Source organism: Megascapheus bottae, chromosome 31 (genome assembly GCF_031878675.1).
Source record: "Megascapheus bottae isolate mThoBot1 chromosome 31, mThoBot2.hap1, whole genome shotgun sequence".
NCBI lineage: Eukaryota > Metazoa > Chordata > Mammalia > Rodentia > Geomyidae > Megascapheus > Megascapheus bottae.
Genome location: NC_143539.1, coordinates 8,480,251 through 8,506,569, shown reverse-complemented (window position 1 = coordinate 8,506,569; position 26,319 = coordinate 8,480,251). Strand labels below are relative to the sequence as shown.

Here is a 26,319-nt window from a genome sequence, read left to right as displayed (position 1 = left end):
AAGAATTGGCCTTGACTGTTTGGGTGCTGGGGTTGTGTGGATAGAGCAAGGGGAGGTTTAGTGGGGCTGGACCTCTGGTTTCAAGACACTAAAGATCTGTCTTTATCTGAATAGTAAGATCATGATCCCCAAACCCAAAGATGATCCAGCTGCCCCAGATGCTTTTCCAGCTGCCCCAGAAGCTCCGAGTGCCCTGGAGACCCCAACTAATCCAATCGAGTCACCTAAAGAGACAACAGAAAGCCTACAGATGCCGGAAGAACTAGCATTTTATGCTCCGAATTACATATGTTTGACCGTCTTTGCAGTCATTTTTTTCCCTCCCCTGGGACTGGCAGCTGCCTACTTCAGTAGCAAGGTAAAAGAGCACCCAAGCTTTGGCTTGTGGTCTGTTCCTTTCCTTTCCTTTCCTTTCCTTCCTTTTTTTTTTTTTCTTTTTTCTTTTTGTGCAAGTACTGGGACTGGGGCCTTGTGTCATTGCTTAGCTTTTCTACTCAATGCTGGGGCCCTATCACTTGAGCCACACCTCCACTTTCAGCTTTTTGATGGTTATTGGCCAAAAGAGTCTCTTGGATTTGCCTACCTTTGGCCAGCTTTCAACTTCGGTCCTCAGCTCTGTCTCTCTTCTGATTGCTAGGATTACAGGCGTAAGCCATTAGCAACTAACGATGGCCGGTTCTAGTTTCTTCCTGCACCCTGTATTGGCTCTTGTCCTGGGTCCTGTGGAGGGGATTCCCCTCTATTTCCTGAGGGTTTCTGGGCTCAGAATCTCATACCTGTGCTCCTGTCTACAGACAACCGAGGCCAACCAGAACCAAGACTGGGAGCAGGCTTACATCAACTCGGGCTGGACTGGTTGGCTGGACGTGTTTGCCATAGTCATTGGTTTAGTGATCATTTATGTGTATGCGTTACATATGTAAAAGGCAGCCCAGTATCCCAGGAGTCCATTCTCATCAGGACATTACCAGTCACCATGTGAGAAATTCAATAGCCAAGACGATCTCCTAGCCAAGAAACCAATCCACCAAGGAACTCAACATCCAAGCAATTCATCTGCCCGGGGGTGCTGCCGCCACTTGCTAGTGACACTTAGGTTCCCATGGCCTCCGCGGCTGTCTTTATCCACCTTGAGGGGCTGTGCTTTATGTGCTATATCCCCTTAGTTCTACTGGGCTGCTCTTCCAGAAAACTATTTATTTACCCAATAAAATTGAAGGGTTTGTTCTGGCTTCTCCTGCGTCTGTGTGGTTCTTTGTTTTATTTACCCCTAGGGAGATGTCTGTATTTCCTTGGGGGCTGTTTCCTAAATTATGTAGAAACTCGGAATGTTCTGATAGTAGAACCAGGGACACGAAATCAGGTCTGACATGGATTTGTACCCAAGCCTCTCTTCCCTATGGCAAAAAACAAAACAAAACAAAACAAAAAAAACAGCCAGGCACAGTGGCTCATACCTGTAATCTTAGCTACTCAGGAGGCTGAGATCTGAGGATTTTGGTTCAAAGCCAGCCCAGGCACTAAAAGACCAAGAAACACTTACCTCCAATTAACTGGAAGTGGTGCTGTGGCTCAGGGGTAGGGCAGTAGCCTTGAGTTGAAGAGCTCACGGACAGTGCCCAGGCCCAGAGTTCAAACCCCACAACCGACAAAAAACAAAAAACACATATCAGCCAGGCTCTGGTGACACACTCCTATAATCCTAACTACTCAGGAGACTGAGATCTGAAGATCCCAATGTGGGAACCAGTCTGGGACAGATAAATCCAGAGACTACAATTGGCCACAGAAAGCCATAAGTGGAGGCATGATTCATTTGGTAGAGTGCCTCTCTTGAGTGTGTGGGGCGGGGAGAACAGTTGAGGGTAAGAGGCTCTAAGTTCACATCCCAGTGCTGATCAAATAGAAATATACATATTCTTGGACAAAATGTCTCTCTCTTTTTTTTTTTGGTCTGTAAAATAGACAATATTTTACTAAGGTGGGATGATATTTAGAAATCTGAATCAATGTTGATTCACTAGGTATCTTCTAGGAGCACCTGTGAACAGAAACCATCTTTCTAGCCAGGGCAGTGGACCAGGGCTGACCAAAGGCATAAGAACAGGAAGCATCCAGGCTGGCATCCAGCCCTAATGCAAGGGGGCAAGGGGCACACAGTGGGTTTGTTGAGGTCAAGATTTCTCCCGGCCCCTTCGCTCCTTGCTGCCCTTCCGATTGCTCTGGTTCTCTCAACAACAGAAACTAATATTGGGGTGAAACTGAGCCCCCTGCCCACCCTCAGGGAGGGGGACAACCCAGTCCAGAAACTCCTCTGATTTCCCTTCTTAGGCTTTTTCCAAGGAAATAAGGATAGATTAGTTAAATGAGATTGGTTAACTAAATAAGCACAGGGAGATGGCTATTGGGCAGTCTTTGTAGCTTCAGAATCATCCCCCAAGTGTACACAAGCTTCCAAGGTGACAAACACATGATACAAAGTCTCACACCTCCTCACCCTCCCCAGGCTTTGCAATTTAACACAAGTGCAGCAGCACTCTCCCCGCCCTGCCCAGCTCTGGGGAAGTACTGCAGTGACTGGCTCCCTCCCTATACATCCTGCACCGCAGCAGAGGCCAAGTCTCTGTGGCGCAATCGGTTAGCGCGTTCGGCTGTTAACCGAAAGGTTGGTGGTTCAAGCCCACCCAGGGACGCTCTATGTTCTTTTTAATCCTGTCATCTTTGGTTGGAAGATGTCAAACCTGTCTCCTCTCACCATGAAAACACTATGGACTTTTTGTGATGTCAAAAGTAAAGTTAAGCTATGTTGATAGAGGTGGAAAGGAGATTTATTATGCTGGGATTTTATTGCTAGAGTAGGATTGAAAAGTGCTATTTCTATACTAACAATGATTCATGAAACACTGCAAAATATTTCCCCCAGCCAGGTACCAGTGGCTCTCTGCTGTCATCCTAACTACTCAGGAGACTGAACCCTAAGGATCACAGGTAGAAGCCAGCCTGGGTAGGAAAGTCTGTGAGACTCTCATCTCCAATTAACCATCCCCCCCCCCCAAAAAAAAAAACCAGAAATGGAGCTGTGACTTAAGTAGTAGAGCACTAGCCTTGAGCAAAAAAAAAAGGCTCAGAGACTGCATCTGGACTCCAAGTTCAAGCCCTAGAACTGGCACAAAAATAAAATGATCAAAAAAAATAATTGAGATAATTACTTTTTTCTGCAAGTGTCCTGTTAGAAATGGAAATAAGCCTGTAATCCTAGCTACTTGAGAGGCTGAGATCTGAGGATGGCAGTTCAAAGCCATCCAGGGCACTAAAGTCCCTGAGATTCTTATCTCCAATTAACCACTAGAAAACCTGGAAGTGGTGCTGTAGCTTAAGGGATAGGGTGGTAGCCTTGAGCTGAAGAGCTCAGGGACAATGCCCAGGCCCAGAGTTCAAGCCCACAGTCCACGAAAGAAAGAAAGAAAGAAAGAAAGAAAGAAAGAAAGAAAGAAAGAAAGAAAGAAAGAAAGCAAGCTACCAAGAGGAAGTATTTGTAAATCATAGATGTACACACACACACACACACACACACACACACACACACACACACTGGTGAGGCTGAACTGGCCTATAAGCAATAAGTAAAATGCCAGCAGCCATACTATTTTCTCCTCCGTTTTTTCTTGGCAGTGATAGAGATCAAACCCAGTACCTCATATATTCTAGAGACAGACTATACCACTTAGCCACACATTCCCCCATCCCTGCAAATCACAAATATCTTTCAAAGGACTTACATCCTACACACATCACACACACACACACACACACACACACACACACACACACACACACACACACACACACACACACAAAATTCTGGGCCTGGGCGCTGTCCTTGAGCTCTTCAACTCAAGGCTACCGCCCTAACCCTTGAGCCACAATGCCACTTTCTTGTTTTCTGGCGGTTAATTAGAGATAAGAACCTCATAGACTTTTTAGTGGCTGAGCTGACTTTGAACCTCCATCCTCCGATCTCAGTCTCCTGAGTAGCTAGGATTATAGGCATGTGCTACCATGCCCAGCTTAGATTTTTTTTAACTCTCAAAAGTGAATTATAAATGAAAATTACTTATTCTTTTTGTCAGTTGTGGAGCTTGATAAATTACTTTGTATGTGCATGCTAGTATTCCTTTTTCATTCAAAGCTGGAGTACTACCACTTGTGCCACATCTCCACTTCCAACCTTTTCCTGGTTAATTGGAGAAATGAGTCTCAAGAACTTCCCTGCCTAGGCTGGCTTTGAACCTTGATCCTTAGATCTCAATCCCCAAAGTAGCTGGAATTACAGGTGTGAGTCATTTATGCCTGGCTCCTGATCTGGTTTTTAACATTTTTAATCAGCATCAGAAAAGCATTTGGTGTGGGGTTAGTTCTTTCCTACTATTGAGAAACCTGGAACTCAACCACAAACCGGAATAAAAAGGCCTCCCACTAAGAGTGCAAGAAGTCAAAGCAGGGCTGAGAGTTTGGCCTGGAAGAATGCTTGCCTAGTGTGCGTGAAGACCAGGGTTCAATTCCCCAGTACCACATACATAGAAAAAAAAAAGCTGAAAATGGTTCTCTGGCTCAAGTGGTAGAGCTCTAGCCTCGAAAAAAAAAAAGTCAAAGGACAGTGCTCAGGCCCTGAGTTCAAGCCCCAGGACTGGAAAAAAAAAAAAAGCCCGAAGTGGTGCTGTGGCTCAAGTGGTAGAGCTCTAGCCTTGAGAAAGCCCAAAGACAGCACTGAGTTCAGTCCTCAGGACTGGTGAAGAAGAAGAAGAAGAAGAAGAAGAAGAAGGAGAAGGAGAAGGAGAAGGAGAAGGAGAAGGAGAAGGAGAAGGAGAAGGAGAAGGAGAAGGAGAAGAAGAAGAAGAAGAAGAAGAAGAAGAAGAAGAAGAAGAAGAAGAAGAAGAAGAAGAAGAAGAAGAAGAAGAAGAAGAAGTCAACAAGGCAGCCAGAGTTCCCCAGGCACAGAATTGGAGTGGAGAGAACAGGACAAGTCCACGTAGGTACATTAAGCATCAATGCCTATGTGTCTCTGATCATATAATGTAATATCTATTGAAATAAATGCCAGGAAATGGACACAAACATATATAGTAATTATTACAATTTAGTTATTAGAGTAAATATATAAAATATGTATGTAACACAATATATTAAATATATAATTATATGTGTATAATATATAGTCATATATTTACTCTAATATTACATTCATTTTCTCAAGATATGATTAAATACACACAAAGATAGATAAGCATATGTATACGTATATATACATAAGGCCCAACAAATGTATATGCAAGCATATACATATTAATGTATTTTAAGACTGGTCTGCAAGAATAATAAACAATAAACAGGGAAATATTTTGGAGTACAGTAAATCTAGAATAGAATTTGAAAAAAAAAAATTAAAAATGGCCTGATGCAAGATCCTGCCAAGGCCTAGCGAGCTGGGACAGAGGGGTCCGTAGTCTGCCCAGCAACCGATGGCGTCACCGGCGTCGCGCCCGTGACGTCAGAGGCCGGCGCCACTCTTGAAGCGGGCGCGGGAGGCGGCGGCGGGCGCGGGAGACGGCGGCTGCCGCCCTAGCCTGGAGTTTCCCTGTCATGGAGCTGGTGCGGCAAACGCGGGAACTGAACTGCTGGGTAGTAGAAGAGATGGGGGCCCCCGTGGCAGCTCGAGCCCCGGAATCGACGTTGCGCAGGTGAGATGGCGCCGCGAAGGAAGACTTTCCAGCCCGGACCTAACGTTTCCAGAGAAAGACGAACACAGACACACGCGCGCATTTATCCAAGACGAGCCCCCCCACCACCACTACCGCACCCCAAGTCACTCGGGGATCCCTGCCCTGAGAATGTGTGTTCCGGGAAAGGGCGGTGGTGTGGCTCACGCTGTAATCCCAGCTCCTCAGGCGGCTGAGATCTAAGGATCTGGCAGAAAAGCCCATGAGATCCAGATCTCCAATTAACCACTCAAAACCCACAAGTGGTGCTGTGCCTCAGAGTGGTGGAGTAGCTAGCCTTGAGCACAAAAGCTCAGGGACCACACCCAAGCCCTGAGCTCAAGCCCCAGGACTGGCCAAAAAAAAAAAAAAAAAAAAGTGGGTTCCTCCAGCAGTGTGGAATCTGGGACCCTAAGGCATTTCCACCCCCATCCCACAGGCTGTGTCTGGGTCAGGGGGCTGACATCTGGGCATATGTCCTGAAGCATGTACACAGTCAGAGGTAAGACAAGCCTGGGCTGGGGAAAGTTGAGGGATGGGGCAAAAACAGATCCTCCAACACCCCTTCCTCTTTCTCTCCACTGCAGGAGTATCAAGAAGATCCGGGGAAATCTGCTTTGGTAACTTTCTCAAAATTGTCCCTTCCTAGCCAAGGAGTGGCTCCCCTTTGTAATCTTAACTACTTTGAAGGCTGAGATCATAGTTCAAAGCCAGCCTGAGCAGGAATATCCATGAGACCCTTATCTCCAATTAACCACTTAAAAGCTAGAAGTGGAGTGTGGTTCAAGTGGTAGAGCGGGAAAAGCTTGGGGACAGTGCCCAAGGCCCAGGACAGGAGGAAAAAAAATGCAGGCAGCTTCTAACACCAATCTCATGTTTTTCAGGTATGGTTATCAGGATAGTCCAGAGGTGAGAAGCCTATTCTATAAGATTCTCTTTCATTTAAAAAAAAAAAATCATAGGGGCCAGGAGTTTGGCCTAGTGGTAGAGTGCTTGCCTAGCATGCACGGAGACCTGGGTTCAATTCCTTGGTACCACATACATATAAGCAGTCCAGTCCTATCCCCTTCACCCCAGGGATCGAATTGGAGGGAGGACATGCACATCAGATCCTGGTGAGAGGAGATTGGGGGGGGGGGGCGGGCAGGCGGGACAAGTTTAGGAGTGATGTTAAAGGCCATTGCAGGACCCATTGTGTTTCCAGGAGGGACCAGAACAGTACTGGGATAAGTCTGTGCATGTCATCAGCATAAACAGCATGCTGGGTGCAGGGTGCTGAGGGCTTATGCCTATAATCCTAGCTACTTGGGAACCTTTAGTCTGAAGATCATAGTTTGAAGCAAGCCTACCAGAAAAGTCTATGAGACTTTGTGTGTGTGTGTGTGTGTGTGTGTGTGTGCCAGTACTGAAGACTCAAGGCCTATCTGCTGTCCCTAGCTTTTCTCAACTAGCTCCACATAGGAATTTTTTTTTTTTTGGCCAGTCCTGGGTTTGAACTCAGAGCCTGGGCACTGTCCTTCTTTCTTTCGTTTTTGCCAGTCCTGGGCCTTTTAACTCAGGGCCTGAGCCCTGTCCTGGGATTTTCTCAAGGCTAGAGCTCTACCACTTGAGCCTCAGCACCACTTCCGGCTTTTTTCTATGTATGTGGTACCAAGGAATCGAACCCAGTTCTTCATGCATGCTATGTAAGCACTCTATCCCAAGGCCCAACTCCCAGCCCTGTCCTTGAATTTCTTTTGCCCAAGGCTAGCACTCTACCATTTGAACCACATTTCTAGCCCCTATTTTGGACTTTTTGATGGTCAGTTAGAGATAAGAGTCTCACAGACTTTCTTGCCTGGGATTGACTTCAAACTACCATTCTCTGCTCTCAGCCTCCTGAGTAGCTAGCATTACAGGTGTGAGCTGCTTGTGCCTTCTGTCCATGAGACTTATTTCCAATTAACTAGCAAAAGACAGAAGTGAACGTGTGGCTCCAATATTAGGGTGCTAGCCTTGAGAGAAAAGGCCGAAAGCACTTGGCCCTGAGTTCAGGCCAACACACACAAAATAGTAATAAGCCAGGTGCCAGTGGCTCACACCTGTAATTCTAGCTACTCAGGAGGTTGAGATCTGAGGATCTCGGTTCAAAGCCAGCCTGGGCATAAAGTCTATTAGACTCTTAGCTCCAATTAGCCACCAGAACACCGGAGGTGGTGCTGTGACTCAAGGGATAGAGTGCTGCCTTGAGCTCAGGGACAGTGCTCAGGCCCAGAATTCAATCCCCACGACCAACATAAAAAAATTACGATAGTGATTCAATAAATGAATTTAATTAGAACACTGGATGGTAGGTGAGCAATTTCAGGAGGAAGGAAAGAGCCAAGTAAAATTTTACTTTTCTGGGCCAGGAGTTTGGACTAGTGGTAGAGTGCTTGTCTAGCATGTACGAAGACCCAGATTTGATTCCTTGGTACCCCATATATAGAAAAAGCTTGGAAGTGGTGCTTGGCTCAAGTGGTAAAGCATTAGCCTTGGAAAAGCCCAAAGACAGTGCTCAGGCCCTGAGTTCAAGCCCCAGGACTGGCAAAAAAAAAAAATTAAAAAACCTTAGTTTTCTGTGTCAGACATAGGATCTGCCTTGGAAAAACCTGCCATTACCCACCAAGATAAGGAGCTTGGTGTCCCAAAACATAGATCAGGCAAGGTAAACCCTGAGCCACTTAGCTTCTAATCCTGTACTTGATCACAGGTTCGTCGCAAGTTGGAACTGGAAGCCACTGTCGCCCGCCTCCGGGCTGAGATCCAAGAACTAGACCAGAACCTGGAGCTGATGGACCGGGAGACTGAGACTCAAGGTGACATATGGGGTCAGGAAGTTGGGCAGTGGACTGAGGGTGGAGAAAATGGCCGAGAGCCACCTTGGTGTTCCTCCCACAGACATGGCCACGGAGCAGGCACTGCAGAACATTCACGACACCCAGCGTCGGGCTCTCCTCCTCCAGGCGCAAGCAGGGGCTATGCGAAAACAGCAGCAGGGACTCCAGGGGCCCACACAGCGGCTGCACAACCAGCTCAAGCGCCTGCAGGATATGGAGAGGTGGGCCTCATCTTGCCTAAGGGCACCTGACGTCCTTATTGGACTTCCCCTCTCCACCCCTTCCACATTCTAGAGTTCCACATTTGTGTACGGAGCACTTAAGATCCAAACAGTCCAGGAGGCTGACAGTGGCCTAGTCTGGGAGGTGGCTGCTAGAGCTCAGCAGTCCCTGTGATCCGCCATGCTGACCATGGGAGTGGATGGGACACATCAATTGGTCTTTGGCCCTTGATCCTCTTTGTACTACTGCTACAGGAAGGCCAAAATGGAGGTGACCTTTGGCCCGCTGACATCAGCAACCCTGGCCCTGGAGCCTGAGGTCTTGGTAAGGCCCCTGGGCTGTGGAGAAAAGTGGTAAGGCATCCAGGGTCAGGCAGATGCCTGGGTCCCCATTCTTGGCTCTCTTTTTCTCTCTAGCGGGATGTCCGAGCAGCTTGCAACCTCCGAGCCCAGTTTCTTCAGAACCTCCTGATGCCCCAGGCCCAAGGAGGCCCCAGACTGTGAGTATCCACACACCCCAGACACCCTGTGAAGAAACTGGGCCTCAGGGTACAAGGTTAGCCCAGACCCTGAATTCACGGGGTTCTCAGGCTGGCACAAAGGGCCAGATAGCCAGTACATTGAGGATGGGGAAGATGCTCTGGGCACCCCAAAGGTGGCTGTTACCTAGCCAAATTGGGGAGGGCACTGGTGAAGAGACAAAGCCAATGTGAAAGGTCATTTTGGCATCCCAGGCCAACAGCACATGGAAAGATCCCAAGACTGGCATGTTAGTATAATTGGGTGAGCAGCTGTAGACAGCTTCCTCATTAGCAAAACAAGGTAGAATATTTACAGAAGGATAACTATACTGTCTCTTTATCCTCTTCTCCAAATACCAGAAGCTCTCCCAATGACCAATTTGGAACTTCCTACCAGCAATGGCTTAGCTCAGTGGAGGTGAGAAAGTGGGGCTTTCTAAGACCAGCTCCTGACTGTGCGTCCTAGCCCAGGCTTTCCTCTGTGGCCCTGCCCTCACCCCATGCCTTCATCGCCTTCCATTTCTGCCAGACCCTGCTGACAAACCACCCACCAGGCCACGTGCTGGCTGCCTTGGAGTATCTGGCTGCAGAACGGGAGGCAGAGATCCTGGCCCAGTGCTGCAGGGATGATGGTCTGGGAGAGGCTGAGCTGCCCAGGTGTGGAGTGGCATCGGGGTAAGACAGACATGGTGACCTTAGGTTGGGCCGGGCTGGGTGTTCAGTGTAGTGAGTGGGAACCAAGCTGATCTTCAGAGATTTGCTTTGTTCCCACCCCAGGCCCCCTGACCAGTCTGACTCTTGCCAGCCAGCGCCATCCCCGGTTCATCTCATCCAGGTAACCAAGGAGCTCTCGGCCCCCTCTCCACTGCTCACCCCCATGGGCCATGCCCACATGGACTGTTCTCTTAGGAGGGCTGGCAGGCCCTAGGCGCCCTGGTCACTCAGCGGGGTGCCCTCCTGAAAGAGCGACAGGTCCTGACTGGCCGCCTCCAGGGTGTGGTGGAAGAGGTGGAGAAACGCAGCCTGGCATCCAGCCAGAGGTGAAGGGCTGCCTTAGCAGAGGCCCCTAGGGTTATCTGTCTTGGGTTTCTGTGTGTCTGTGTATGGGGTTCCTTGTACATCCCTGACCATCATCTCCCTCCTGGTGGCCTCAGTTCCCTTCCTGTCTTCTGCTGGTCCCTCCAGAAAGGCGCTGATGCTGGGACTTCAGTGTTATGGCCTCAGGGCGGAGCTCAAGGGCCTGTGTGCCCAGAGCCAGGAGCTGGAGGACACAGCCGGGCAGAGGCAGCTTCTGCTGAAGGAGCTGCAGACCAAGCAGCAGAGGATCCTGCACTGGCGCCGGCTGGTGGTGAGAAAGATAATAGGTCAATCGTAGTCCAGGCGCACACCCAGCCTCAGGCCTGCATCAGAGCCTCCCTAGCAACTTAAAGAGACCCTTGGGAAGTGGGGGACCGGGATGGCAGAGACACACAGCAGCTCAATTTGTGGTCTCTGGTCTCCCCAGGAGGAGACGCAGGAACAGATCCGTCTGCTCATCAAGGGAAACTCGGCCAGCAAGACCCGCCTGGGCCGGGGCCCTGAAGAGGTGAGATGGGGTGAGGGCTAGAGGGAGGGGAGCCTGCCAGGAAAGGGTAGTTGGCTGGACCCAAGCTACCCTGTCCTTCCTCTCCCCGGCTACAGGTTCTGGCTCTGCTGGAGCGGAAGGTGATCCCTACTTCTGAGGCAGTGTCACCACAGAGCCAGGAGCTGCTCCGCTGCCTGGAGGAGGCAGCCCAGCATCTGCCAAATATTCTGCTGAGCCCCTTGCTGCGACACAGCCCCGAAGGGTGAGGCTAGTGGCCAGCCTCCTCTCCTACCATGAGGGGCTGTCATTCCCTCAAGGGTCTCCTCAGTAAACAAACCCCAGGGGACCTAAGCAACCACACGTCACAGGTCTGGCATCCTGGTCCCCAGGTCTGCCTTCCTCCCCCAGTTTCGAGAACACAAGTCCCCCATTCTCACTGCTGCATCTACCCTGGTCCCCCTCACTCCAGAGCCAAGCCACTGCCCACCATCCTTCCATCCATCCACCAGCTACACCCTGCATCCCCAGTGGGTTCCAGCCTCATCGCACTGAGTCACATACTGGGGCTGCCTGTTGGGAAGGTGAGTGACCATCCCCTGTGACCTGTCTGCCTGTTTCTTATCCCCATCTCTGCCCCATGTGACTGTCCTCCCTCCTGCCCTCCTTCCAGGCACCAGAGCTGCTCCTCCCAAAGGCTGCCTCTCTTCGCCAGGACCTTCTGTTCCTCCAGGACCAGCGTGATCTCCATCTCCGCTCTGCCAGTTTACTCCACCTAAAAACCCGTCTACAGCCAGGATCACCCACCCAGGGTAAGCCCTACTTCCTCACCCACCCAGAGAAGGCCCACCCTGCTTCCTTATTGGCCAGGGGAGGCCCACCCTGCTTCCTGGATCCAGTAGCACTGGGTCCTGGAGTGCTCACAAGCACTCCCGACTCACCCAGGTCTTACTGTGAGCTTGAGACGCATGTGTTTGTTTAATCTGCAGGGTAGGGCCATGGGGCAAGCAGCACACCATACCCCATATTATAGAGAAGGGAGCAGAGATGCCCATGGCTTAGTGGCTCCCCCACATGGTGGCTGGGAGCTGAATCCAAATGGAAATAGGATACCTGACTTCGTGAACAGGGACCACATAATGCAAACTCCCAAATACCAAACTGGAGAGCTTCACTCTGCCCTGGGGCAGACTTGGAGGGCCTTTGTTATTTTAGTGCCAGTATTGGAGCTTGAACTCAGGTCCAGGACACTGTCCCTTAGCTTTTTGGCTCAAGCCTTTACTGTATTACTTGAGCCACAGCTCCACTTCCAGGATCAGGCTGAAACGCCAATATAACTCTCCTGTGGGTATCAGAGTGGGAGCCCCAAGCCTGGGGAAGGCTGCCTGGAAAAGTAGGAAAGGTTAATAGGATGAGGTCTGGGATGGGTGCATCCTTGAGATGGAACTCAAAAGGAACAGGTTTGGGGTCGGGAGCATAGCCTAATGGTAGAGTACTTGCCTACAAGGTACCAAGCCCTAGGTTTGATTCCTCATTTACAGAAAAAGCCAGAAGTGGATTGGGAGTTTGGTCTAGTGGTAGAGTGCTTGCTTAGCATGTACAAAGACCCAGGTTCGATTCCTTGGTACTATATACATAGGAAAAGCCCCAAGTGGTTCTGTAGCTCAAGTGGTAGAGCTCTAGCCTTGAAAAAGCCCAAGGACAATGCTAAGGCCCTGAGCTCAAGCCCAGGACTAGCCAAAAAAAAAAAGGGGGGGGTACAGTTTTGGGAGAGATGTTGGGAGAGTCTAAACCAGATCACCAGAGACTTTGTGATCCCATTGGTGATCCCAGACAGCTGAAGGACTCAATGCTGGTTTCTAATCCCCAGAGCTGCTACAGGTCCAGGCCTCCCAGGAAAAGGAGCAGAAGGAGAGCGTGGGGCAGGCACTGAAGCGGCTTGAGAACTTGCTCAAACAGGCACTGAAGCGTGTCCCTGAGCTGCAGGGGGCCGTGGAGGACTGGTGAGAGGGGCGCACAAAGGGTAGGGGAATGAGATGGGGTGAGTCAAGACAGGCCTTGGTGATCGAGGAAATAAGAGAGGGTCTGGAGGACTGGGCTTACCCTCTGATGCCATATTCTTTCCCAGGTGGGAGCAGCCAGGCCAAGCTGCCCTCTCGGAGGAACTCTGCAAAGGCCTGTCCCTTTCCCAGTGGCAGCTGCGCTGGGTCCAGGCCCAGGGAGCCCTGCAGCAGTTGTGCAAATGAAAAGAAGCTTAAATCACAATCAAGAATCTCACACTTCTGGCTTAGGGGTGTGGCTCAAGTGGTAGGGCATTTGCCTAGCAAGTTGGAAGCCCTGAGTTCAATCCTCAGTACTGCCCTCCCCCCCAAAAAAAGAAACAAAAAATGTCATCCCAAGTATCATGCCTCCCTCAATAAAATAGGTGAAAGCATCACCAGGACTGGCCAGCCCCTCTGTCCCTCTCATTTTCTTTGCCTCTTGCCCTGTCATCCCACCCCCATACCCCCTCAAACTTAACAGAATGTATCTTGGTAGGAAAATTAACTATGCCAGGTACTAGTGGCTCAAAGCCAGGAGGCCGAGTTCTGAGGATCACGGTTTCAGGCCAGCCCAGGCAGGAAAGTCCTTTAGATTCGTCAATTAAAATCACCAATAAGGCCAGGCGCGGTGGCTTATGCCTGTAATCCTAACTACTCAGGAGTCTGTGATCTGAGGATCACGGTTCAAAGCCAGCGCCGGGCACTGAGAACATGAGGCTCTTATCTCCAACTAACTATTAGAAAAACGGGGAAGTGGGGCAGAGGCTCAAGGGGTAGGGGAGTAGCCTTGAACTGAAGAGCTCTGGGACAGCGCCCAGGTCCCCAGAATTCAAGCCCTATGACCCCCCCCCCAAAAAAAAAAAAAAAACAAATCACCAAAAAGTCTGCAGATGACTCAAGCAGTACAGAGTGGTTAGCCTACAGCAAAGAAATTCAGGAACAGCATCCAAGCCTTGAGTTCAAGGCCAAAGACTCGCACCAGAACAGTCATGGAATATCACTTCACTTCCTCCAGGAAGCCTGAGCCAGGCGCATCCTCTGAGCTTTGACACAACCCCGCCCCGCGCCCGGACTTCCGCGTGTTTACAAACTTCACGCGGGGACCGGAGTGGGAACCCAGAACTTCCAGAACTTCTCCGCGTTCTCGAAGGCCGGTATCCCACGCCAGGGGTGGGAGCAGCTGACTTCTCTCGCCTCCTTAGCTCGCCTTCCTCCAGGAAGGCGTGGCCATGTCTCTGGACAGCTCTGATTGGCGCGAGTGCTTCCGTCCTCTCCGGCGCTCTGATTGGCTTAAAGGTGTGCCCGTGCCTGATTGGCCGGCGTTCGAGAACGTATGGCGTCACGCACCGCGTCGGTCGCTTGCTGCCACGTCATTCGCTGGCGCCCACCCTGTCGAAGGTGGAGAGTAGATAAGCCGATCCCGCGGCGGTGGCGGAGCTGAGACCGTAGTAGCAGCGACTGCGACGGCTGCAACGATGGCTGGGGCGGGACCAGCTCCGGGGCTCCCGGTTACAGGAGGACCCGTAGTTCCAGGCCCTGGTGGAGGCATTCCGGGAAAAAGTGGAGAAGAGCGTTTGAAGGAAATGGAGGCGGAGATGGCTCTGTAAGGCCGGAGGGAAGAAGTGCGAAAAGCCGTCCCAGAACCGAGTTACCCGGCCTGGAGCCTCCGGGCGGCTCCACTGGGAGCGGACCCTCGGGAGGATCGGGGGTGGGGGGAGCAGGGACAGGAATGGGAACACGACGTATCCGGAGTCCCAGCAGGGGATCCTACTTTTGTATCTGTCCTGACTCGCGCCCTCCCTCCCCTCCCCAGATTCGAGCAGGAAGTTCTGGGGGCTCCAATAACAGGGATCCCAGCCGCGGTGCCCACGGTGCCCACAGTAGATGCGATGCAGGTCCCAGCAGCTCCTGTGATCCGACCAATTATTGCGACCAACACGTACCAGCAGGTAAGGTCGAGCTTTGGGTTAGTGCGGGGACAGTGTCTGAACCTCAGCAAGCATTTGTGTTCAGTGAGCCCTTGATGCTCTTGGCTTGTTAGTTCATTGACATGACAGATATGTCAAGTTTGGAGATGCTGAGCATACTAAGCTATCGCATCCTTTGGGGAGCTTACATGCTAGAACATTTTGTTCGGCAAACTTTCCGTTCTCTGTTGAGTGTTCGCTAAAGTTTAAATAGTTCCTCACTTTCATTGATCAAATTTCATGTGCTCAATAATCATCTCTGTATAACTAGTGGTAAGAAAAAGGGAAGTCCATGCCAGTGGCTCACTCCTGTAATCCTTCTACTCAGGAAACTGAGGTCTGAGGCTCACAGTTGGAGAAAATTTTTGAGACAGTTATCTTCCATGGGCCATAAAAAAGCTAGAAGTGATTTTGTGGCACAAGCGATAGCCTTGAGGTGAAAAAAAATGCCAAGGGACAGTTCCCAAACCCTAAGTTCAAAGCTCAGTACATACATACATACATACATATGTTATATACATAAAAGAGTTGTCAGACTATGCTCACGACTGAGGTATGAGCATTCCAAGCAGAAAACTGTCAGTTCCCAGCCCCTGAGCCAGGCATATAACCAGCACAGTTGAGGAACAGCAAGAGATCAGTGGCTGTGCTGGGCGGGATTGCTACTCAGGAAGCTGAGATCTGAGGATCAGGGTTCAAATCCAGCCTGGACACAAAAGGACCTGAGACTTCTATCTCCAATTAACCTCTAGAAAACAGGAAGTGGATCTGTGGCTCTAGGGTAGGGTGATACCCTTGAGCTGAAGAGCTCAGGGACAACACACATGACCCACAAAATAAATAAATAATAATAAAATATAGAGAGATCAGTGACTGAAGTGGAATGGAAATGGAAGTAGAGATAAAGGCAGACGTACTGAAGGCCAAATCTTGTAGTAGGGCCCTATGGGTTGCCATAAAAATCTTGACCCTTTTCTGTTTTGGGGAGTTGTTGAGGATTTTGAGTGGTTGTTCAACTCCAAGGTTAACAGTACAAACTGGATGGAGTGGTGGGTTGAGCTGGGATGGTATGTGGGTCGCACCTAACTTCAGAGGGCTATGGAAGTGATGAAGCAGGGTGATGAGTCCCTGAGACTGGGAGAGACCTAGGAAGCTTTCCTTAGTTGGTCTCAAAGCCTCCCTTACCAGGCAGCTGAGCCCTGCAAGAACACCAGAGCGCTAAGGGTAGAAGTCTGTGTCTCTGCTGGAGGACACTGAGTGAAGCCCCTCACCCCAAGCCTTTTCTCCACAGGTCCAACAGACTCTGGAGGCCCGGGCAGCTGCCGCCGCCACAGTGGTTCCTCCCATGGTGGGGGGGCCTCCTTTTGTGGGCCCAGGTAAGTTGAGACACAAGGTGAGAGGGTCAGGATCAGATGTGGGGTGGAAAAAGGAATGTCCATGGCTTGCCTCTTACCATCCTTGTCTCTTCCATCCCAACAGTTGGCTTTGGCCCTGGTGATCGGAGTCACCTGGACAGTCCAGAAGCTCGAGAAGCCATGTTTCTCAGGCGAGCAGGTAGGTCCAGAGCCAGGACCAGGCTCATGTGTTAAGGCAGGCTTCAGCCTCTTACCAGTTGGGCTGCCTTAAATTCTCTTCTCCATTTATCCCGACCCTCGTGTTGTCATCTTTATAAAATGCAAACGTTTACTTGTTATCAGCTTGTGACATTACAGAGGGCAGACCTCTGGTTCCTGCCACACAGCAGGCATGATTGACTTCTTATGAGGGGATGGGCAAGTGCCAGGCTCATGGTTAGCCCCTGGTGACCCCTTCCTTTGCAGAGAGGGATCCCTACAGTCCCACCTACCCACCCAGGATCCCTTGACTTTCCTGAGACACCCCAGCAATGCTTTGTGCTTTTTGTTTCTCAACCATAACTTTCCAACTTGTCCTGTCCACAGGCCATTCTTTGCCTTTCTTAACCCCCAACTCTTCAAGTAATAGTGACATACTGTCCATTGGGACTTTTCTCTCCCATATGTATGAAAAGGATGTGTATTCTCATTGGGATGTAAATCTGGGAAATTGTTCATTATGTTAATAAGTCCTATTATTACTTTTTTTTTAATCTAATGATATCTGGAAGCATTAACATCTCCATTATAGTTGTGATCTAAATACAAGTCCAGCCCAGTCACTCTGGCCACTCTCAGTCCTGTGCTTCCCTAGGTCCTTCAGAGGGACACCATGTAGTCTAGATGGTTGTGCTGAGATGCCCGGTACCCTTGCAGCCCCATTTCCCCTGTGCCAGTCCAGTCCTACCAGACTAAAGCAGGAGGAAGGCATTCCTTACATTCTCCTTGCTGGGACATTTCCACACACTCTCTGCCTGACCCCATTATCCTTCAGATCTCAGCACATATGACTCCCCCCCCCCACCAAAAAAAAAAAAAATTGGATTCACTGGCAGCGTTAGAAGGCTCCCCTGAGCTCTGACAGCTTCCTGGCCTTTCCTTCTTCTGCTGGCTCAGATTTCTCTGCCTGGGCTCTCTGCTCCCAGTCCAGCCCCAACCTCAGGGCTGTCCCTCTGGAGATCTGGAGACCTGTGTGCTCCCTTGTACTTGCTGTGTGGTGGGTCCCTACATTGTCCACCACAGGACTGGCCCCACCACAGGTCAACTAGACCAATGGCAAGACCCCACATCTCACAGAAGGGAAGGTACCTCCCCACCCACACTTTATCCCAAGTGTGCCTGCCTCCTGTGACACAGCCTTCATCTCTCCACAGCAGTAGCCCCTCAGAGGGCCCCAATCCTGCGTCCAGCCTTCGTCCCCCATGTGCTGCAGCGAGCAGGTGAGGGGCCAGGGCCATCTTCCCTATTGTACCACTTCCTCCCCTAGCCCTGCGACCATCCCGCTAACACCCTGACAGATTCTGCTCTCGCTTCTGCAGCTGGGGGTCCCCGTCCAATGGCTCTTCGGGCTCCACACCAGGCTCTCGTAGGACCTCCTCTGCCTGGGCCTCCTGGACCACCCATGATGTTGCCACCAATGGCTCGGGCCCCAGGGCCTCCCCTGGGCTCCATGGCTGCCCTCAGGCCTCCCCTGGTGAGTACAGCACTCATGGGCTATGAGCCAGTCTGCTTTTCCCTGACTGCTTTTCTTTACTAAACCTCTGTCTTTCCCTTTTTTTTTTTTTTTTTGGTCAGTTGTGGAGCTTGAACTCTGGGCCTGGGCACTGTCTCTGAGCTCTTTAGCTCAAGGCTAGCACTCTACTACTTAAGCCACTTCCAGTTTCTAGTGGTTAATGGCAGATAAGAGTCTCATGGATTTTGTGCCCAGGCTGGCTTTGTTTTGCTTTGTTTTGTTTTTTTGCCAACCCCGGGGCTTGAAGTCAGGGCCTGAGCACTGTCCTTGGGCTGTCTCAGGGCTAGAGCTCTACCACTTGAGCCACAGCATTACTTCCGACTTTTTCTATGTATGTGGTACCAAGAATTGAACCTGGGTCTTCATGCATGCTAGGCAAGCACTCTTACCACTGAGCCAAACTCCTGGCCCCCCAGGCTGGCTTTGAACTGCAATCCTCAGATCTCAGCCTCCTGAGTGGCTAGAACTACGGGAGTGTAAGCCACAGATGCCTGTCCAGTTGTCTTTCCTTTTTATGACCAAATCTTTGTTGTGATTATTGATAGGGTCTTGCTGTATAGCTTGGGCTAATCTAGAAATCTCTTATTTTCTTATGTCAGCTTTTCAAGTACTGGGATGGCAGGGCTGTGCTATCACACTTAACCAAAGCCCATGCTGGGGGTGTGTTTCTGATTCTCTGTCTCTAGTTTTTGATTGTCCTCCCCTCCTCCCCCCTCCTCCATCTCTCCTGATGTCAGTCCATATGTCCAGCTCTCCTGTCTCTGTTTCTGGCTGACTGGAGACTTCCATGCTCACCTGTCTTGGCTCCCAGGCCCTTGCTTTGTTGGATGGGATGGGAATGGAAGGAAGATCAGAGCCTGAGGCCTGCCCCCTCCCCGCCTCATGTCCTCCTGTTTTTCCCACAGGAGGAGCCAGCAGCACCCCGAGAGCTAGGCCTAGGCCTGGGGTTGGGCCTGAAAGAGAAGGAAGAGGCAGTGGTGGCAGCGGCAGCTGGGCTGGAGGAAGCCACTGCAGCGGTGGCTGTCGGGCCCGGAGGAGCTCCGGCAGGCCCTGCGGTCATTGGGCCCAGTCTGCCCCTGGCCCTGGCCATGCCGCTGCCTGAACCCGAGCCCCTGCCTCTCCCGCTGGAGGTGGTGCGGGGTCTATTACCTCCTCTGCGCATCCCAGAGCTCCTGTCCCTGCGCCCCCGACCCCGGCCTCCGCGGCCTGAACCTCCACCTGGCCTCATGGCTCTGGAGGTAAGTCGGGACCAGCTGGGAGAGATGAGAGGGGTGGGGCGGCAGACCAAAACCTGGAACCCTCACCCAGACCACCTGGTCCTGTCCAGAGGCAGGGAGGAGGCAGATGCAAACCCCCTCCTAGAATCACATCTACTCCTTGTAGTCACCAGGGCCAGCGGGCCAAGCAGTGGGACAGGACAGCACCCAGCCCTTCTGCCCTTTTCCTTTCCTCCACAGGTCCCAGAGCCTCTGGGCGAGGACAAGAAGAAAGGGAAGCCAGAGAAGCTAAAGCGGTGCATCCGCACGGCAGCGGGGAGCAGCTGGGAGGACCCCAGCCTGCTCGAGTGGGACGCTGGTAAGCGGCTGCACTGCGGGCTCCCCCTTGGGAGCTCCATTCCCCAGGTCCAAGCGCTGATCTCCTCCAGCCAGAGGCTAGAACCTAGGGGAGGCCATGGCACCGCAGGCCTGCGGCCACTTGCTGTCCAAACATGGAGGGCCTGGCTTTCTTTCCTCCCATCTGGTCCTGGGGTGGGGCTTATCAGTGCAGAGCCTGGAGTACATTTTGCTTTTGCTTTAATTTTTTTTTAGTATGTTTTTGCCTTTGGCCTGGGACAACTTGTACAGAGATCCTCTTCCTTCTGCCTCCTTTGTAGCTGGGAATACAGGTGCATACTACTGCGCCCAGACCTCCCTCTACCTTTTTTTGGTTTTAATTTGCTGGTCCTGGGGCTTGAACTCAGGGGCCTGAGCACTGACCCTCAGCTTCTTCTAAGGCTGGCACTCTTACCACTTGAGCACAGCACTGCTTTTTCTGAGTAGATTTTTAGAGGTAAGAGTCTCAATTGAGCTTACTACTTAGGCTGGCCTGAAATCCAGGCAGATTGCAGCTTCCTGAGTAGTTAGGATTACAGGCATGAGCCATGGGCACCCATCCCTCGACTGTTTATGAGAAAAGTTTAAGCCAGGCATGATGGCTCATGTCAGTAACTCTAGCAACTCAGGAGGCTGAGATCTGAGGATTGTAGTTCAAAGCAAGCCCAGGCACTAAAGCCCATGAGACTTGTTTTTGGTGGGTCATGGGGCTTGAACTTGGTCTGGGCGCTGTCCCTGAGCTCTTCAGCTCAAGGCTACTGCCCGACCTCTGGGCTTGGGCATTATCCTTGAGCTCTTTAGCTCAAGGCTACCATCCTACCCTTGAGCCAAGCCTCACTCCCATTTTCTAAAGGTTAATTGGAGATAAGAGTCTCAGGTTCTAGCCCAGTGGTGGCTCACACCTGTAATCCTAGCTACTCAGGAGGCTGAGATCTAAGGATTGAGGTTCAAAGCCAGCCCAAAGCCAACTTGGGCACAAAAGGGCACAAAGAAATGGAGACAAAAGGGAAAAAAGGAACAGTAGCCATGAGCTGAAGAGCTCAGGGACAGCACTCAGGCCCAGAGTTCAAGCCATAAGACTGACAAAAAAAGAGAAAAGAAAGTTTAATCTCAGAATAGCACAGTTTAAACATCCTATCTACCTCCTAGACTCTGTACTTATTCACTTGTACTCCTTTTTTTTTTTGGCCAGTCCTAGGCTTGGGCTCAGGGCCTAAGCACTGTCCCTGGATTTTCTCAGGGCTAGAGCTCTACCACTTGAGCCACAGCACCACTTCCGGCTTTTTGCTACGTATGTGGTACCGAGGAATCAAACCCGGGTCTTCGTGCATGCTAGGCAAGCACTCTACCACTAGGCCAAACTCTCTGGTCTTTGTGCATGCTAGGCAAGCACTCTACCACTAGGCCAAACTCTCTGGTCTTCGTGCATGCTAGGCAAGCACTCTACCACTAGGCCAAACTCTCGGCCCTCCTTTTTTTTTTTTTTTGGCCAGTCCTAGGGCTTGAACTGAGGGCCTGAGCATTGTCCTTTGGCTTTCTCAAGGCTAGAGCTCTTCAACTTGAGCCACAGTACCATTTCCAGCTTTTTTCTATGTATGTGGTACTGAGGAATCAAACCCTGGTCTTTGTGCATGCTAGGCAAGCATTCTACCACTAGGTCAAACTCCTGGCCCTATATTCCTTCTTTCAAAAAGAACCCATTTATTGTCAAGGACTGTTTAGATATTAATGAAACCATGAACAATATTAGTAACCATACACAATTATTAATATATTCAGATAGTGTCATATATACAATAGTATATATGTCTGTCCCATCATGTACCAGGAAGACTTCCTGAGCATTATACTACCCATAGGTCAATATTCCCCGTTCTTGCTGCACCTATCTGTTTTTCGGTTGTTTTTGTTGCCAGGAATGGAACACAGGACTTCATACCATTGGGCTTGATTCCCAGCCCTTACTGTTGGCTTTTTTTTATTGTGATACAAGTTATTAGTGAAATTACTACTTTACTTCCCCCAACCCCAGTATTCATCCTTAAGAGAGACATTTTCTGTATCTTAATACATTATTATAGCTAAGAAAATAATAGCAACACTGAGGCTTTATTCATATTTTTGGTGCCTATACTGGGGCTTGAACATAGGGCCCCCACTCTTTTTTGTTAGTGCTTGGGACTGGACTCAGGGCCTGGGCACTGTCCCTGAGCTTCTTTTGCTCAAGGCTAGCACTCTGCCACTTGAACCATAGTGCCATTTCTGGCTTTTTCTGTGTATGTGGTACACAGAATGGAACCCAGGGCTTCATGTATGCTACCACTTCAGGCAAGCACTCTACCATTAAGCCACACTCCCAACCCAGAGCCTCTGTTCTTTCTCTGCTATTTCACTCACAACTCATGCCCTACCACTTGAGCCTTAAGCCATACTTCTGGCTTTTTCTTTTTTCTTTTTTTTTTTTGTCAAGGCTAGTGTTTTACCACATAAGCTACAGTACCACTTCTGGCTTTTTTCTGAGTAGTTTATTGGAAATAAGAGTCTCACAGACTTTCTGCCCCAGCTGGCTTTGAGCCACAAACCTCAGATTTCGGCCTCCTCAGTAGCCAGGATGACAGGACTGAGGCACTAGTGCTCAGAGTCATTTCTGGTGCTCTCGCTCTCGCGCTCTCTCACTCTCTCTCATCTTTGCCATCTGGGGCTTGAACTCAAGGATTGAGCACTGTCCTTGGGCTTTCCTCAAGGTTAGCACTCTACCATTTAAGCCACAGCACCACATCTGGCAGCTTTGTCTGCCAGCTTCTTGAGGAGATAGAATTATTGGGCCAGGATTAATTATTCTATTTATAGTCGTTTCCCCAGTTGCCTCAAAATTTCCATTATGGTGTAATCTTAGCTACACAGGAGGCTAAGGTTCAAAGCCAGCCCAGGCACAAAAGGACCTGAGACTCTTATCTCCAATTAACCTCTAGAAAACAGGAAGTGGGACTTGGCTCAAGAGTAGGGTGGTAGCCTTGAGCTAAAGAGCTCAGGGACAGCATCCAGGCCGAGTACAAGCCCCATGACCCACAAAAAAAAAAAAAAAAAGAGAGAAAAATTCTATTATGGATATTCTGCACTACCACCCCAGGCTCTCAAATAAGAATATATTTTGTTTTATTCTAATTTTTTGCTTTCTGCTCTGTGGTACTAGAGATTGAATTCAGGTCCTTGTGCATGCTAGGCAAGCACTCTTACACTTGATCCTCAGAGATCTCCGAGGCCCCTGCCTATTTTTTTTTTTTTAAAGATCCATGTGGCTATGTAACCCAAGCTGGCCTTGAACTCAAAATCCTGATGTCTCAACCCTCCAAGGACTGGGGTTAGAGTTATGCCTCCCTAGTCAGTGTTAGTACCAGGGTTTTCCTACTTGATTGATGAGAGTCTCATACCTTTTCTGGCTAGGCTGGCTTCAAAACTAATAATCCTCAAAAACCTTTCTTTGTTGTGAGTGAAGTGGACTAAATGGATCAAGAGTGGACTTGAGACGTTTAATGTCCAACCACCCCTCAAAACATCTGGACGTGGGGCTGTGGCTCTCCACAGCTTGAAGAAATAAAGCCAAGGGGCAAGCACCTAAGCCCTGAAGTCAAGCCCGGTAACCAGTACCAAAATAAAACCAAATGACGAATCGGGAGCCAGATGTGTGCTCCCTGCCGCCTCCTGCTCCTGCCGGTGGAGTTGGGCAGCTGAGCCTGCTGGGAAGGGGCTGGGGGCCTCCACGTGTGAGCCCCGCCCCCACCAGGTGCTCAGCGGGGTACCTGGGGGCACCTGTTGAGAATGGAGGATGGTGGGGAGGAGAGAATGGGTGGCCCAGAGAGCAGGGACATCAGACAGCATGGACCCTGGGCCACCATGTGCATCCTGTGGTCTCTCTCCCAATCCCAGACGACTTCCGGATCTTCTGCGGGGACCTGGGCAACGAGGTGAACGACGACATCTTGGCTCGCGCCTTCAGCCGCTTCCCGTCCTTCCTGAAGGCCAAGGTGATCCGGGACAAGCGCACGGGCAAGACCAAGGGCTACGGCTTCGTCAGCTTCAAGGACCCCAGTGACTACGTCCGCGCCATGCGGGAAATGAATGGTGGGCAAAGCCGCCCCTTGGGGACATCCAGCCTCAATCTGATCCCCCATCCCCACCCCCAAGGCTAACCTGGAACTCTTCATTTCCACAGGGAAGTACGTGGGTTCGAGACCCATCAAGCTTCGCAAGAGCATGTGGAAGGACCGGAACCTGGATGTGGTCCGCAAAAAGCAGAAGGAAAAGAAGAAGCTGGGCCTCAGATAGGGTCTGTGGCCAGGGCTGGCTCCTCCCCACAGTGCTGACTCCGCCCCACAGTGCTGGCTCCTCCCCACAGTCCCCCCCAGCTGTTCACCCACCCCCCCAAAGCAGTTTCAATAAAGTTATGTTCGTTTCCATTCCCTGGCTGGCTTTCATGCACTCTGGGCTGGGGTTCCGCCTTCTCTCACCCCCAGTGTGGGCAGCCTCAGATGTGCATTCCTGAGCCCCAGAGCGTGGCCCCGCCTCTTTCCTTTCCTTGCCACCTTTCGTTTTTTACCAGTCCTGGAGTTTGAACGCAGGGCCTGGGCGCTGTCCCTGAGTTTCTTTTGCTCAAGGCTAGCACTCTTATCACTTGAGCCACAGTGCCACTTGAAGCTTTTTCTGTTTATGTGGTACAGAGTAATTGAACCCAGAGCTTCATGTATGCTAGGCAAGCACTTTACCACTAAGCCACATTTCCACCCCCCTCTTACCACCTCAAGTGCCAGCCCAATGTGGCCCAGTTGAACCTGCCTTTGGGTTGGGTAGACCTGAAAATGCTGAGGCTCAGGTCACATCCATACCCCTCCAGCCCTGAGCAAACCCAAGGGGGTTCTGTGTCACCCAGACTCTGGGCCATCTCCTTAGTGCTTGTGGTCCCCCGTCAAGGTGGTCAGGATGTGTGTGGGAGCTGACCTACAGGTCTCCTTGTGGGTCTGTACTCTGCCATGCCCCAGGCCACCGCTGTGGATAGTGTCTACTTACCAGCATCTTGTGTCCAGGTGTCTGTCTCTCAGCCTCTGCACTCTGCCACCGCACATCTCTGAGCTCTGGGGTTGCCTGTGCCCCTTTGAGAGGTGTCCACACAGGACCTTTGAATGCCATACCTAGGCCTTGCCCAGAGCCCAGTTACAGAACCTCAGGAAGTAAACAAGGGCTGGCATCACAGGTGTGCGCTTTAGAAAAAGATCCCAGGGGCTGACAGCATAGCCTAGTGGTAGAGTGCTTGCCTAGCATGCATGAAGTCCTGGGATGGATTCCTCAGTACCACATACACAGAAAAAGCTCGAAGTGGTGCTGTGGCTCACATGAGAAAGCTCAAGGACAGTGTCTACGCCCTGAGTTCAAGCCCTAGGACCAGCCAAAAAAAAAAAAAAAAAAAGGCCTGCGACCATCCCTGTGCTGGAGAGAAATGGGTTAGGGTCTCCCCTAGGGTAGGCAGCCATCGGAACCCCGGGTTAATGGGAGGAATAAGTTGAGGATTTGGGGATCCTGAGGATGGGAAAGGTAAGACCTAGCTGGACAGATCACCCAGGAGAGGTATCAGATTTCCCCTGTGCCTGCTCTTCTCCCCCTCCCCCTGCGCCTTTACTGCCCCCTCTGTGACGTCACATTTTCCAGTCTGGTCAGGGAAAAGGACCTCCCACCCTGGCAGGAAATGCCCTTTGACTCCCTGCCACCTGGCGTGCCCATGGAGTCCAGGACTCACAATTCCCCTTCCCCATCCCTAGCTTTCCCTACATGAACTGGGTTCCCTAAAATCAGAAGAGCAAGAGGAGAGATGGGAAGAGGATTCCAGAAAACAGAAGCATATACAAGGTTCCCTGAGTCTATGGGAGTCTCACTGAGGACAGGGGACAAGGAGAGACAAATGGATAGAGAGGCTCACACAGCACAACCCCCAGAATGGAGAGGTGGATGGAAGAGACACACAAAAAAAGATGGGAAGAAGTTGGTGCTGGTAGCTCCTGTTGTCATCCTAGCTACTCAGGAGGCTGAGATCTGTGGATCTCAATTCAAAGCCAACCCCCCCCCCCAAAAAAAAAAGGCCATGAGACTCCTCTCAAATGAACCACCAGAAAACCAGAAGTAGAGCTGTGGCTCAGAGTGGTAGATCACTAACCTTGAGCAGAACCACACAAAGAAGGGAGGAACTGAGACCTAAAACAGCCAGAGCTGGGGATCCCAGCTAGAGAAGGAAAGCAGCTTCTGGGATAGGAGACATAGGCTCAGCTAGGGCAGGGAAGCCAGGACTAACTTCAGGATGCTGGGTAAATGGGTAGATAGTACCCAGAGTTCGGTGACTCCCTACATACTGGACCAACTTCAATCCCAACTGGCTCATTTTGTGTATATTTGTATGTATGTGTTGTTGTTGTTATTGTTTTGGTGCTTGGTATCCTTTTGCTTTTGGTGGTTTGTGTTGGTACTGGGATTTGAACTCAGAACCTGAGCACTGACTCTTAACTTTTTCACTCAAGGCTGGCACACTCTCACTTGAGTCATCTAGCTCCAGTTCTGGCTTTCTACTGCTTAATTAGAGATGAGTGTCACACAGACTATTCTGCCTGGCTGGATCTCAAACTCCTGAAGAGC

At 50.7% G+C, this 26,319-nt stretch overlaps 3 protein-coding genes and 1 non-coding gene across 6 annotated transcripts; all 4 read left to right on the top strand.

Annotated features, from left to right (window-relative positions):
• The first annotated feature begins 34 nt into the window (after positions 1-34).
• Positions 35-1,232, top strand: Pmis2 (PMIS2 transmembrane protein). The gene is made up of 2 exons (XM_090322169.1): positions 35-358; positions 795-1,232. The coding sequence occupies exons 1-2, from the start codon at positions 122-124 to the stop codon at positions 921-923; spliced, it is 366 nt and encodes a 121-aa protein (XP_090178295.1). The 5' UTR covers positions 35-121; the 3' UTR covers positions 924-1,232.
• Positions 1,233-2,619: 1,387 nt separating this feature from the next.
• Positions 2,620-2,693, top strand: Trnan-guu (transfer RNA asparagine (anticodon GUU)). Its single transcript has one exon. It is a non-coding gene; the product is annotated as a tRNA-Asn (tRNA).
• Positions 2,694-5,570: 2,877 nt separating this feature from the next.
• On the top strand, positions 5,571-13,441 carry Haus5 (HAUS augmin like complex subunit 5). The gene is made up of 19 exons (XM_090322185.1): positions 5,571-5,738; positions 6,196-6,258; positions 6,344-6,376; positions 6,641-6,665; positions 8,488-8,593; positions 8,676-8,835; positions 9,091-9,160; positions 9,253-9,335; positions 9,717-9,774; positions 9,886-10,013; positions 10,110-10,191; positions 10,266-10,396; positions 10,542-10,704; positions 10,861-10,941; positions 11,037-11,182; positions 11,390-11,501; positions 11,591-11,729; positions 12,788-12,920; positions 13,046-13,441. Exons 1-19 carry the CDS (start codon positions 5,641-5,643, stop codon positions 13,161-13,163), a joined length of 1,929 nt encoding a protein of 642 aa, XP_090178311.1. The 5' UTR covers positions 5,571-5,640; the 3' UTR covers positions 13,164-13,441.
• An 892-nt stretch (positions 13,442-14,333) lies between these two features.
• Positions 14,334-24,101, top strand: Rbm42 (RNA binding motif protein 42). 3 transcript variants are annotated; one of them, XM_090322151.1, is made up of 10 exons: positions 14,334-14,562; positions 14,773-14,908; positions 16,218-16,302; positions 16,406-16,480; positions 17,697-17,759; positions 17,838-18,013; positions 18,958-19,290; positions 19,510-19,627; positions 23,572-23,766; positions 23,858-24,101. In XM_090322151.1, the coding sequence occupies exons 1-10, from the start codon at positions 14,435-14,437 to the stop codon at positions 23,968-23,970; spliced, it is 1,422 nt and encodes a 473-aa protein (XP_090178277.1). In that variant the 5' UTR covers positions 14,334-14,434; the 3' UTR covers positions 23,971-24,101. The 3 variants fall into 3 exon arrangements, with proteins under 3 accessions (XP_090178277.1, XP_090178278.1, XP_090178275.1); XM_090322152.1 differs by having other exon boundaries at positions 17,694-17,759; positions 17,859-18,013; XM_090322149.1 differs by having other exon boundaries at positions 17,694-17,759.
• The last annotated feature ends 2,218 nt before the right edge of the window (positions 24,102-26,319 follow it).

Coding starts and splice junctions, on each gene's coding strand:
- Pmis2 (XM_090322169.1), top strand. CDS start 122: ATGATCCCCAAACCCAAAGATGATCCAGCTGCCCCAGATGCTTTTCCA. Junction 359..794: donor CTGCCTACTTCAGTAGCAAG/GTAAAAGAGCAC, acceptor TCCTGTCTACAG/ACAACCGAGGCCAACCAGAA.
- Haus5 (XM_090322185.1), top strand. CDS start 5,641: ATGGAGCTGGTGCGGCAAACGCGGGAACTGAACTGCTGGGTAGTAGAA. Junction 9,336..9,716: donor GCCCAAGGAGGCCCCAGACT/GTGAGTATCCAC, acceptor TCCAAATACCAG/AAGCTCTCCCAATGACCAAT. Junction 10,192..10,265: donor CCCCGGTTCATCTCATCCAG/GTAACCAAGGAG, acceptor CTGTTCTCTTAG/GAGGGCTGGCAGGCCCTAGG.
- Rbm42 (XM_090322149.1), top strand. CDS start 14,435: ATGGCTGGGGCGGGACCAGCTCCGGGGCTCCCGGTTACAGGAGGACCC. Junction 16,303..16,405: donor GCCTCCTTTTGTGGGCCCAG/GTAAGTTGAGAC, acceptor CCATCCCAACAG/TTGGCTTTGGCCCTGGTGAT. Junction 19,291..19,509: donor CTGGCCTCATGGCTCTGGAG/GTAAGTCGGGAC, acceptor TTTCCTCCACAG/GTCCCAGAGCCTCTGGGCGA.